Here is a 14,061-nt window from a genome sequence, read left to right on the forward strand (position 1 = left end):
CCCCCCGTCCTCCCCCCCGACCTCAAACCCCCTCCCCACCCCTCCTCGGTCTATAATTTCTATTCCACACACACACACACACACACAGAGGACGAATGCTTCGGAGGGACACCCCCCTTTTAAGGAACACACCCCCAACATAAAACCATGTGTGTGTTCCCCTCCGTACTCTTCTGTCATCTGCTTAGTATGCCCCATGCATGTCTGGAGCACGGAGAGTAAACTGACATTCATGACGCTGGTTGAAAAGGGGGCGGGAGGGGGAGGGGTTGGAGGTGGAGGAGGAGGGGGGGGGGCATAATAAGCAAAGCAGGAAGAAATGGATGCACCCTCCCTCTCCTCCGCTGTCTGTTGGTGATTCGGGCTGTGAACCACCGAAGTTTTAAGAAGTAGCTGCATTCCTCAACATGCCTTGACACACAGTGAAAGTGCTCTCACTCTCACTCTCTCACACACACACACACACACACACACACACACACACACACACACACACACACACCCCTCCCGCCTGGTCCTCCACTTGGCCCCGGGGTGAGGATGAAGAGCGACAGCTGATAAATAAACAGCTGACAGGAACATCCAGTTTTTTTTTTTAATGTGGCACAAAATACACGTTGAAACATCTTTCGGAAAAAGAGTTTCGAAGTCAACAAGACACAAATTTTGTGTGTTTGGTCATCGCAGTCCTCGGACTTAAATAATAATCATCGAGTAAAATATTAAAAGATGAATAAAATGACATTATTTGGACCGCAGCTCTCGGTCTTTCCACGGAGGATGGACCATCCAGGTCAACTTATCCAATAAAAAGGTCGACTGGACCTCACAGAGGACGTCTGAGGACACTTTTAACTTCTCATCTCAGTTCAGACCAAAAGATTCACAACGAGGTGGTTTGTAACTCGCGACTACTCACAATTGGCCAGTGAAAACCTGCCAGTTCACACACCGAAGCAACGAGACGCGAAAGGTGTAACATCTCCACGGCAACGTCTCTACTGCACCTCCATCTTAACTGCCGGCTTTTCAGGCCTTTTAGCTGAAAATAATGTTGTTGCAACTAAAAAACAAAACAAAAAAAACACATGAATGAGGACAGAAATGTTGGACTCGTCCATCTTGTCTTCAACTTCAACCCCGAATAGGTTTTTTGCTGATTTATGCTGTCAGCTTAAGACTTAAGTTAATATGAGGCGTTATATTTACTCAGCCAAGAAGAAGAAGAAGAAGAAAAGCGACGTTAAATCACGTGAAGTTTCCATGTTTACTGACACTGAACTTTATCTTGCGGGAGTGTGCAGACGGAGGACGGAGGATTATAAACAGTGAAAATCTCCCACCGGAGTTAAAATGTTACGTTGCGGTTACGTGACGTCGCAGCACGGAGGAAAGTCGGTCCACGATGTGAGTCAGCGATCAACGTTTCCACGAACTAAAAGACTCCATTTGTCTCCGACGGTTTCTAAATCACTTAGCTTTTGGAAAACATCACGCAGACGTTGATGCATATAAACAATTCAGAAATCTGAAACTGCACAAGTCCTCTGATCTCCTACTAAGAGTATCACCCATTCATCCATCCATTATCTATACCTGCTTTATCCTGAGGGGGGCGGAGCCTATCCCAGCTCACTTTCGGACAAAGGCAGGGGGTCAACAGGGTCAACACACAGAGACAGACGGAAACAATTTGTAGAATCACCAATTAACCTGACAGGCCTGTCAAATCACAACACATGGCACTTAACACATTAAATACAGAGAAACCTAATAATTCAACAATTCCCACATTAAGCTGGGAGGGAAAAACTCCTCTTTAAGGGAGAAAAACCTCCAACAGAAGGAAGGAAAAACTGCCTTTTAACAGGAGGAAACCTCCGACAGAACCGGGCTCAGAGGTGGCCTGATCTTTGTTTTAGTCACAAAATCTTCCCATAACTTACAGTTTAAAAGAATTCAGTTTTGAACTGGGAGATTACAAACTTGTGTTTTAGTTGTCAAACCAAACAGACTGATTCAGTTTCCACCACTCTGGTTTAATGTAGAAAACTAAGGAGGAAAAAAGACAGTTGACATAGATATGATGTAATTCATGTAAAAAAAAAAAACATGTTAAACAGGTGCATCACTTCCTGTCAATCATCACGTGTGTCGGTTGAAATCCGACGCAGAGACGAGCACCGACCTCAACCAATATATTTTATTTTGGCACCATTAAAAAAAAAAAGAAGGAAAAAAAAGACGGCTATGAATAAAAAATTATGGTTTTAGATAGATAAGATTACGATTATGATGAGGACTTTAGAGTACTGATTATGCAGCCAACCTAGCAGTGGGTGGACAGTAACTCAGACTAATAATTATGTTCAATTACTGTTCAGAATAAAAACAGAAGATTAAAATAACAGCTGTACATACGAAGCTGAAGACTAAATCAATTAGAAGTCAGTATTCTGTGGTTTTAATAAATATGTATTATGTATCATCTGTCTGACAAGATGGTTTCATCTTGAATAAGTCGTTTCACTTGTGTCTCTTGATTTTTTAAATTTAGCTCTCTGTGGTTTCAAACATTAGTGCGTTCAGGCACAGTTCTGTGTGTGTGTGTGTGTGTGTGTGTGTGTGTGTGTGTGTGTGTGTGTGTGTGTGTGTGTGTGTGTGTGTGTGTGTGTGTGTGTGTGTGTGTGTGTGTGTTATTCAACCGTGCTCGTCGGCGTGGGTCTGTGTGTGTGTGTTGTGTGTGTGTTGTGTGTAACAGTTGGGCTGTACAATATATATATACATACATATATACACACACCCATACAGCTGGAACTCTGAAAACTGCTGGAGAAGCTTACAGCTAACAAGATGGCTGAGGGCTGTCTGTGTGTGTGTGTGTGTGTGTGTGTGTGTGTGTGTGTGTGTGTGTGTGTGTGTGTGTGTGTGTGTGTGTGTGTGTGTGTGTGTGTGTAGCTGCACAATTATAGTGTGTGGTGCATCAATATGCCAGTGTGTCACAGCAGGGTTGCAATTACTTCATGTATATTAATGATTGGCTCCTCATGTGTGTGTGTGTGTGTGTGTGTGTGTGTGTGTGTGTGTGTGTGTGTGTGTGTGTGTGTGTGTGTGTGTGTACTGTATGTGCTTTTGTGTTGAGGCCTCACTAACGAGGCGATGGTCAGCTTGTTGCTCATCAGAGCTCATTAGAAGTGCAGGCTAACACTTGGAACCACATTACACCCCCCTCCACCACCACCACCACCACCCTCACCCTCTACACACACACACACACACACACACACACACACACACACACACACACACACACACACACACACACACACACACACACACACACACACACACACGCCCCTCTCACGACACAAAGCCCTCTCTGTTTGTGGACATTACTGCATGTGCAGCAGGAGAAAAAGACCTAACGACCGGAAGAAAAAGGTAGAATAGAGGCGGTGGGGGGGAGAGAGGGGGACGGAGGGGGAGGAAGGGGGCAAAAAAAAATAAAAGAGAGAGAGAGAGAGAGAAACCCTGCCATGGGATGCTCTGCCAATGGGACATCTACCCGTGAAACTCATACGATGGTGGCCAGAAATTCAACAGAGCTCACCACCTGATTATGAATCACTTTTGTAAATATCCATGTCGTGATTAAAAGATCATGAATATAATTGTTCAGACGTGCAGTTTGTGTAGAATGTGTTTAATGAGGAGAGTGAAATGTGAAAATATATTTCCCATCCAATAACTTCGTATCTGCCGAAACAGATTCTTCATCCGATACTTGTATTTTTTTTTAAGATATATCAATTAAATAGGTCTGTGATGCATTTAGTAAAATCTGCCCTCCCTTAAGGTATTTTTTTCATCTAATTCTATTTCTTCATAATATAACAAAGTTCAGACATCTTTTCAGGCCTTTTTTTGTCGGTGGGTATAATTTGTTGTGTTTGAAAATCATGAATTTTCAAACACAATACTTAGGGGACGTCAGTACAAATAACTGATCATCGAGGCCAATTAATAGAAGGAAGTGGACAGGAAAGCTAATTTGAGCTTTTCAATTCCAATATAATATGTTTTGATTCGACTGTTTTAAGACTCACTAGTTCAAATCCAACGCCAACTCCAACAGTCGTCTCCTCACACTTCCTGTTGCTTCTCTTCAGGAGACTTTCACCACTGAAGCACCAGCGTGGGACCTGAAGATCTGCTCCCAGGGTGCCGAGTCACCGCTAAACGCAGGAAACATTTAACTTTCCTCTGATCTCTATCTTCTTCCAACCAAAGCTACGGCCGTGAATTGTGTTCGAGACAGCAGGACTCTCATTTGGTATGACACACAGACACACACACACACACACACACACATATATATATATATATATATATATATATATATATATATATATATATATACATATATATATATATATATATATATATATATATATATATATATACAGTCAAGCCACATTGACAACTATGGTGTTTTCTTGTTTTGTTTACTGTAAATTTAAACCAATTTAATCACTTTAAGATGAGCTACAGATGCCAGAAGTGGAATATCATACATTAAAACGCCGTGACAATTAAGATAAATACAGGTGAAAGCAGGTGTATTGTATCTTCTGGCAGTATACTAGAAGAGCCACTATCCGCTGTCACTTTACAAAATGCTGAACTAAATAGGCATGTTGTTAGGAAAGAAAACTCATGGCTCTCAAATGACTGGCTACCAGGTCATTTCTTGCAGCTTTAAGGAAAGCAAAAATGGATAAAAAAAAATAATAAATAAATTTAAAAATCCTGCATCCGTACGAGGTGGACGACTTTGTGTATTAAACAGTTGAGTCGAGTAATAAATGACCCGTTGTTAAAAAAAAAAATTAAAAAAAAAAAAAAAAAATCCACACCGGGGTAAATGTGAGCCTCGTGACGTCTGCTGTTCCATAAGATGGGTTACTGTGCATGGCTGTGGGCATGGTTGCCGTGGCGACGTGACAGCAGTGCCTGACGTGTCATGTGAGGGATGTATGGTGTGCGCCAGCGGCTATTATTAGCTGTGTGGCTCAAATGTGACAAACAACACGGTGGTCAGGCTGAGCCGTGAGCGTGTGCGTGTGTGTGTGTGTGTGCGTACCTCCAGGTCGTCCAGGGAGCGGGCCAGGCTGAGACGTTTGGAGCGTCCGAAGGAGCGCCTGGCTGCAGAGCGTTGGGCCAGAGGAGGGAATCCCATGGTCAGACCACGGAAACGACCTCCCTGAGGCAAGAAACAGAGACACACACTCACTTCCTGTGCTTTAGGTAGGTAGGTAGGTAGGTAGTTACTTTATTAATCCCCAAGGGGAAATTCTTTCGCTACAGCAGCATTTATAGATACAGGAAAGCAATAAAATAACAGTAAAAAATATTAAATATAAAAATGCACAGTATATATAGTACAGTATATATATATGTATATTTTTATATTTAGAAAGAAAGAAAAATACTTAAAACAAAACACACTCGGGGGAGCTGCTGTAACAGACTGCCACGAGCACGGCGCCATATTAACAGTACGTACGGGGAAGTTATAAGTCAGATATTAATGCACGGAAGCAGAACTCAATTGTTGTCAGTTGGCTCAATGAAAAACGGCTGGATATTTCTTTGGTCTTGGTCATCTTCATCCTCTCCTGCCACGCAGGAGGAAAGAAATAGAGAACGTCAAAGATGTAAACTTCACTCAGAAAAAGCCCCGAAGTGCAAAACCAGAAGCTTTTTGCTGTAAGATGAGTTTTCCTACATAGTTATATTTAATATGAGCCCTGTTTGAAGTCTTTACCACATTTATCATATGAGTTTGGACAGAAATGGATTCCCAACTGGAAGCGGCTGGAAGTCAAATTCTACTCCATTAAATGTGAACCTATTTGTCTCCCCCTACAGGCAGGGAATGTAATTACAACAACTCTGTCGCTGCTGTTCTGGCTGTAAAAACTGTGTTTAAATCAAATTAAAAGGCGTCACAACCCCACCAAAACAATTAAATCCAGTTCGATCACAAAGTCTACAAGAGCTGCATGATTGAATTATTTCATCAGGAGCAGGTTAAACTGGAAGTTAGCGGACTTGTCAGGCATTGAGGCGTTTTAAACAGCAGCGTCTGGACTCATTTAAACTGGGTTTGAAAGTAACAGAGCCTCATTTACACGATGAAGTTTTAACCGGATAAAAAGCCTGGTTCTGAAGACATCCTATTCTCATGGATTATATCAAGAATCTTTGTTCTTATTACATATTTATATATCAGGTTCTAAATATTAAAATGACCACTAGAGCCGATCTAAAAATAAAATGCAGCCTGCAGGACAACAGTCATGTAGATAATTTATTATTATGTATTATCTAACATACCGGTATTGAATGTAATATTTTATTACAGGAACTTTACGGTGTTTGCTCAGCTGTTAGTCCAACGACGGCGGCAGCAGGTTGCCGAGGCGCCCGGTTCACCCGTTAATAATGCTGCCGTGCGTTAATGGGATGTAATGTCAGTTTATCCGCACAGAATTTACACAACACTTTATTATTTGTTTGCATTATCCAAACAGCTTTTTATTACCGGCGCACACAGAAGCAGCATGCCACCGTTTCTGACACCCTGAGGGGCCTCTGTGTGTGTGTGTGTGTGTGTGTGTGTGTGTGTGTGTGTGTGTGTGTGTGTGTGTGTGTGTGTGTGTGTGTGTGTGTGTGTGTGTGTGTGTGTGTGTGTGTGTGTGTGTGTGACAGGTGTTATAGAAAACTTTAAAGTGTCATTTTAAAGAAAAAACGTGAAATGTTAGGAGCTTTCTTTCCCTGCACATGTTACACATGTCTGTCTACTGAAGATCTTTTTTTTTTCTCACCTGGATGTTAAATTCCACGTTACACGCAGGCTTGTACAGTCCTGTGATTCTGCCTGCAGCGCCAGAGACGACTCGAGTCAATTTTTTTTTTGGTCCTTTTTATTCGATTCTATTCTGTCATTTTTTTCTTTCTGTGTATAGAAATATACATTATATATATATATACTATTAAATATATTTATCTTTTCCGACCTGCATTCTTAATCTGACGATTACATTTTTACCCACATTAGGATTAATTAACTCGTATCTTATCTTAATATACACTAAGAATATTTTAAGATTTTACGACGCGTGCGGAACGACCGCATTTTAAACCCACCGAAGTGGAATAAAGTTCAAACAGCTTGGCCGCTGCATGATGCCATAAACTGCAGAGCACATTAACAAATTAGTCACCGGGTCATCAGATTTTATTATCTGAAGCCGTTTGACAGCGATGAAGCCGCGTCGTGCTGCAAACCAAAGAGGACGAGAGGTTGAGGGCTGTTTTGATTTCTCAAGTCTTTTAGGAGACATTTCAAAACTGTTTTCGTCTTTGCAGACCGACAGAAATATTCTCTCTCTGGCGTTTTGGCTGATCTCCTCCTGCAGTCAGAGAAAAGCATCTCGACAGCTGACTGATTAGTAAATCATGAGCGCAGGTCTGCTCTGTATTTCATCAGGCAGTGACCAGCGGTGTTGCCTGGATACTGAGTCAACCCTTCATCTGTGTGTGTGTGTGTGTGTGTGTGTGTGTGTGTGTGTGTGTGTGTGTGTGTGTGTGTGTGTGTGTGTGTGTGTGTGTGTGTGTGTGTGTGTCAGATTTGAACACTTGATTACATGTGTGGACGCACACATTTTCACACGACCTCTGTTTAACCCGGTCAGTTTAAAACTCACTTGTGACTTGTGATGGCAAAAAAAAAAAAAAAAAAAAAAGCTTAAAAAGAACAAAAAAGTGTCGTGTTTTTTGAGTCTTTTTTTAAACGGAAACTGAGATATTTTTTTGGTTAAAAAAGGAAAAAAAAAAAAAAAGAGAAAGTGTTGATCTGACTGTGGGCTTGTTGTTTTGGGTGTGGCTGCTCCGGAGCTGTTTCTGAGAAAAAAACATGAAAGACTGAATTTTTGTGGAAAGCTCACAGCTCTCTCTTATCTGTGCAGCCGATCTCGTTCCCCCCCTCTCTCTCTCTCTCTCTCCCTTCACACACACACACACACACACACACACACACACACACACACACACACACACACACACACACACACACACACACACACACACACACACACACACACACGTGTACAATATCAGAAAAACAAGCATCCTTCCTGTTTACGAGAACATAGCTGTCAACATCAGAAACAAACATACACACACGGAACTTCTTCCTTATAAAAATAATAATAGTACAAAATCACATATCACAATGTTTTTGATTAAATACCTTGATACTGCAACAATATTGAAGGGATGACTACTGGGGCTTTTACAAAATATCTAAACTATGAGGGTTATTAATAAATAATCATCCGTAATGTGGAAATAATGACTAACAGGAAAAAGGAAACTCATCTCATTGTAATGCAGATAACTCGTATGTTATATCGTGATGTTCTGACATCCAAAACCTGCAGACAATATCTGGTCTGACATCACAACACCAATACGACACAGGATGCCTAAAACAAGCCAAAGCCAACGTATTTGATGTCATCTCTTTAATGAAAGAATGATAAAAGGCAAATAGACTCTCTTCAGCTTTAATAGACAACACGCTTTACAATTAGCCTCTTCTTGCCCCGTTCACACACACTGATGGAGGAGGAGCTGCCGGTGTTTTTGCCCACCGACGCTCCCGACGTGTGGAGAGGAGAAGACTGGGATCGAACTCACGAGTCACAGCCGCCACATTACAACGACCGCCGCGTCACACGGGTCAGTATTCAACGGACAACACAAAACAGTGGGTGTTTTTTTTTTTTTTTTTTTTTGCCGTCTTAAGTAGAACACGAAGAACACTTAAATTTTTTTTTAAAAACGTATTTTTGTTTCCCCATCGACCGCCATGAGAGTGCAGGAGGTTAACAGAGGTTTTGATAGTGAAACAGTGCCACCGTGTGTCTAACTTTAAACAGTCATTTTTAAGGAACAACACCTCGATTCGTTGCACACTGGATGGAGAACCGGTGCATTAAAAAGCAGCAAAGATTCAGTCCCAGCAGAGTGAGAAGTAACGCCGGCTCACCATGACAACCGCAGCCTCCCGAGCTCTGAGCCGACAGTCCGAGGACATTTTCTCAGGGACGCTAACGTCCGACCTTCCTGTCACTGTAAACACTTCCTCTGATTGTCCCGCCCGAGGATCCCTCGAACCCTCCGCCGCCGAGAGTTAAAGTCGGGGGTGGGGGCAGCAGCCTCCGTCCGCATCAAGGAAACGGTACCTTTCTTACACGTGAAATGCAGACGGAGACAATGCAGCTATTTCCTACAAACTTGTAAACAGTGTGTTTGAGCATTCGAACAGATGGGCTGGTTGATCCAGATGGAATCCAGTCAGGCTGGATATATCTGTCCTTCTCCGTCTGTGTTTCCTCCGTCCTATTGTCTAATAATACAACAATAAACAGCCCGTCAATACTGTGCTGTATCTCCACGGAAACGTACTCTTATAAAATGCGTCTTATCGTTTTTTTACATAATTACATCAAACAAATGCAAAGCAGTAAACTGTATAATGAGCCCGCTGTGTTGCTACACCGAGTGTCATTAAGGTGGGAAACAGGTGGTTTTCAGGGGAAGGCAGATGTCTGGCTGGTGCATAATAAATGATCTGATACTGGAGCAGTGGGGATAAATAACTTATCAATCCACTTGTACTGAGTCTGGGGGGGAGAGTCAACTCAGCGTAACACCGAGAGGTTTAGCTGCGACGAACACGGTTTATAGTAAGTTTCAAAACGAGTCAAAAGTTTTAAATCTGACTGAAAAAAAAAAAAAAAAAAAAAAAGAGGAACTTGATGGAAGGACTGAAGGAGTTAAATGTTCGGGAGCGGGATGAGCGCAGATGGATTTATAGCCTCAATAAAGCGTCGTCTTGGACACAGACAGGTCAGAGGAAATTTCCACAGCGGGGATGTGTGATGGGGGGGCTTCTCATCTCATGCTCACTTTTAACACAACTCTCCCACAGCCCATAAACTGGCACAGTATCGCACACGAAGTCAACGCACTATTATCAGGGAGGTGGTTGCTTTTAAAAAAAAAAAAAAAAAAAAAAAGCGAATACAAATTATGAGAAGTTTTAATTTAATTCAAATCCTTGAATGACGTCGTCGAACGTACCTTTTTCTCTCCGTCCTTGGAGTTCCCTCCTCGTTTCTTCTCTCGGCCACTTCTCTCCGCTCCGCTCCGCTCCCGGTCTCCTGCACCGAACAACTTCTTCGCCCACTCATCTTTCTGAGCCGCCAGCCGGTGGGTGTGGGGATGCGAGGGAGGAGGAGGAGGAGGAGGAAGAGGAGGAGGAGGAGGAGGAGGAGGAAGAGGAGGAGAAGGAGGAGGAGGAGGCTGGCTCGTCCCAGGTGGCGGCAGGTGGTCCCCGGGGGCCAGAGGGGCCCGGTAGCGGTCGGCCGGGATCTTACTCATGGGTGGAGGCAGGGTGCTGCAGTTGGCCGACGACCACCCGTCCGTAGATTCGGCGTAGGACTCCTGGTCGCTGCTGAGGCCCTGGAGGTGGCTGTGGTGGTGCTGCTGACGCCAGTCCCTCAGCACATGGACTGGCAGCCAGCGCTGCTGCTCCACCCCTACTGCTCCTCCGGCCCCTCTCCTCTCTCCTCCCCCGACGGCTCCTCCCCGCTTCCCGGACGAGTAGTGGTGTGGGTGGAGTCCCCGCGAGTGCCTGCCCGAGACGTCGGGGTGAGCTAAGGGGAGGGGGTGAGGGAGGTCGGCCAGGTGCGGGTCGTGACGGTAGTGGCCGTTTCTCAGCGCAGGAGGAGGAGGAAGAGGAGGAGGAGGCGGGTGGGAGGCCGCCGCTCCCAGGGTGGGGCTCCAGGCCTGCTGGGAGGAAGGCGGGCTGTCCCAGTGGCGCGGCCCGGAGACGTGGTTGTGATTGGGAGGACCTCCGAGGTCGACCAGAAGAACCCGGTTGCTCTTCTCCTCCGGCAGGAAGTTGCCGATCCCGCTGTCGCTGTTGCTGCTGGTGCTGTGGTTCTGCTGGGCGTCGTTGTCGGGGTCGTGGAAAGCGCGGGCTCGGACCCCCTCGATGTTGTCTCCCATGTCCCGGTAGAGGACGGAGACGAACTGGAGGAGAGGCTGAGAGCTGGGGGGGAATTCCAGGCAGCCTCCCGTGTCCGGGTCGGGGGTGCACTCGAAGCCGAACTTCAGGGCCACGCCGAGATGGACCTGAGGGAACAACGGGAACCGGGACAGGAGCTCTGAATATGTCTGAGGGACATTTTCAAAAGAAAACTTAAGACATATCTCTGTAGTTTGGCTTCTAATTGAGGCTCTATTGTTTTATTTATCGTTTGGGTTTTAAATGTGTTTCATCGTTTGTTCTTTTTATTTTGCTCTCCGAAGCACTTCGGGATGTATTGTTGTTTGAAAGGTGCTGAAAAAGTAAATCTGAGTTGATTAGCATCACTGATGTTTTCTATAAAACAATCAGACATTGGAAATAATCATTAACTCATTATTTATTGTTGGATCACCAGAATTTTGGTATTTTAGATTTGTTTAATGTTTATTTTTAGTCATTTACAGCCGATTTGTGCGTTAAGAAGTCTGGTTCAGTTTGATATATAGAAGTTAAAAAGAAAAAGCACATTTATATACATCAATAAGTTCTTCCTTGGTATTGATAGCAGGTATTGCGCTGCTATTAAAAAACATTTAAAACAATTCCCAGACCTTTTTCTACCTTTTGTTTCCATCCTGTGCTCGAGTCAAAGACTTTGGTTATAATTTTTTATGGCTCTGTTAAAGAGCGCCTCAGGAACTCTTTTCTGTAATCGCTTTTAATCAGTTTTAATCCTCGAGAGCAGATTCCCCGGATTTCTAACAGGAGTAACTTACTGAGCAGCTGGCTGCTGTGTTTGTTGTTTGTAATGCCGGCAAATAAATCCTCCACCACTTAGTGACATTAAACATACTAAAAACATTCAAGTTTTCTGTTATCTGTGTTTTTACCTGGTGGTGACAGAGGTCGGGATCCACGATGAACACGTGACAGGAAGTCCTCAAACTGCCCTCTTCGTCCCGACCGTTGCTGAAGAGTCGGTCGTCGTGGTCGTCCGTCGCTTGCATCGTGACCAGTCCGAAGAAGCGCCGGTCGTCGGGGCAACAGGCGCTGAAAGCTAGTTTCTCTGCAGGATAGGTGGCCAGGACGTGACCTCGGTCGCTGCACAGACGCACGCTGTCATGCATGACCTGGAGGGATATTAATGAATTCATGTTACACCTCGATGCCGGGCAGAACGATCTGCCATAGAAGATCTTTTTCAGTTGAAGTGTTATTTTCCAGCTATTTATGCCGTAATGTGAAGAGATCTAACAACAGAGACTGATCTAATCTCGACTTATTGAAATTGGCTAATTGGAAAAGTGCAGTTTATATGAAGCTACTGATGTTTTTTCTGCAGGTGGATAAGAAAAACATCCAGTCGCACCTTCATGAGAACCAGCGAATGAATCTTCTGCTCGGCCCGGAGGCGCCTCATGCTCCCTCTGATGGCTTGCAGACTGTCGCTCTCGAGGTTCGTGCCCGTGGAGGCGAGCTCGATGGAGCCCAGGTAGCCGACGATCATCCCCACGTTGAGGATCCCCTCGCCGGGCTCCAGGCCCAAGTCGCCCTCGTCCCCCACGTCAACGTCCACGTCCTGCTCTTCTTCTTCTTCTTCTTCTTCTTCTTCTTCTTCGTGGTGGTGGTGGTGGTGATGCAGGTGGAGGTGGCGAAAGTCTGACTCCAGGAAGACCGAGTCGTCATTTAAGACGTGGGCCATCTCCTCCTCGGAGAGGAGGTTGGGGTTGCTCTGAGAGCGAGAGGGGATCTGGTACGGAGGGAACTCCGGGTCGGACGGCGGCCGCGGCTTCGACGACGAGCCGCCGCTGGGTCTGTCCTTATCGGAGCTGCTGGACGACTGGCTGGAGTTCTCGAAGATCATGTTGAAAATCCCTCCCGACTGCAGCTCCGCCACCACCTTCTCCGCCCTGTTGATGCCCAGCTGCTTGGAGTCCAGTTTGGGTTTGTACCATCCTCCGCGGGCTCCGCAGCCCGACCTGCTGTTGTTGTTGTTGTTCACGCTGCCGTCGTAGAAACCGTCCAGCTCGTCGTCACTGGAACACGAGTCCAGGTAGGACGCCGCCGCCGCGTTGCTGCTGTGGTGACGGCTGCCGGGGGTGCGTTGTTGTTGTTGTTGTTGTTGTTGTTGTTGGTGGTGGTGGTGGTGGTGGTGGTGCCGCCGGTGCCGCTCGACCTCGCCGATCACCAGTTTCAAGACACCGGAGCAGCGTCCGATCAGTTTGACCACGTCTTCGTGCGACGCCTTGGAGACGTTGATGTCGTTGACGGAGAGGATGAAGTCTCCCGACCGCAGCCCCACGTAGTCGGCGGGGCTTCCCTTCAGGATGCAGCTGAGCACGCAGGGGCTCTGGCCCGACAGTGTGAAGCCGTACCCCGTTCTCCCCCTCGCCACCTCCACGGCCCGAATGCGGCCCGGCTGGACGGAGGAGGAGGAGGAGGAGGAAGGTGGCGGCGGCTGAGGGAAGTTCAGCCCGCTTCCGCTACCGGGGCGCCTGGACATGGTGCCAGGGAACCTTCTCTTGTCCATCGATCGAGCAAACTTTCAATTTGTCATCGTCGGTCCGTCGGCTCGGATCGAGCAGCGGCTCCAAATGCAGCAGACGGGTGAGATCCTGGACTCAGTTTGGACGCGGCCTCGTCAGACGTCCCATCCCGGTGTCACTCGTCACCTGAAGGGACCAGAGAGCACAAACAGGTCTTAACCTTCTTCTTCTTTTTTTTTTTTTAAATTTTTTTAGTGTGTTTGCTTTAATTTCTATTTAAAATATTTAAACATGCAGTGTGTCTGGCCCACGTGGTGCTATATAATTTTTTTTTTTTAAAAACCTGCACTGTTTACACTTGTTAAAGCAGCGCTGACAGCGCGGCGCGAAGGGGGCGGGGCCTAACGC

General features: G+C 45.6%; 1 protein-coding gene across 5 annotated transcripts in view; it reads right to left on the reverse strand.

Moving 5' to 3' along the window:
* rgs12b (regulator of G protein signaling 12b) overlaps positions 1-14,061 on the reverse strand; it is a 40,322-nt gene that overhangs the window by 25,299 nt on the left and 962 nt on the right. For all 5 annotated transcript variants that reach the window (XM_069704907.1, XM_069704908.1, XM_069704909.1 and 2 more), the window contains exons 2-5: positions 12,537-13,839; positions 12,058-12,297; positions 10,216-11,271; positions 5,144-5,263 (exon numbers count right to left, since the gene is read on the reverse strand). In XM_069704907.1, the coding sequence (XP_069561008.1) occupies positions 5,144-5,263; positions 10,216-11,271; positions 12,058-12,297; positions 12,537-13,697 (2,577 nt within the window). In that variant the 5' untranslated portion in view covers positions 13,698-13,839. The remainder of the gene's footprint in view (positions 1-5,143; positions 5,264-10,215; positions 11,272-12,057; positions 12,298-12,536; positions 13,840-14,061) is intronic.

This window comes from Brachyistius frenatus, unplaced genomic scaffold (assembly GCF_029030835.1).
Source record: "Brachyistius frenatus isolate BFR_SWC_R1_liver_20210118 unplaced genomic scaffold, ASM2903083v1 Contig_53, whole genome shotgun sequence".
Classification (NCBI taxonomy): Eukaryota; Metazoa; Chordata; class Actinopteri; family Embiotocidae; genus Brachyistius; species Brachyistius frenatus.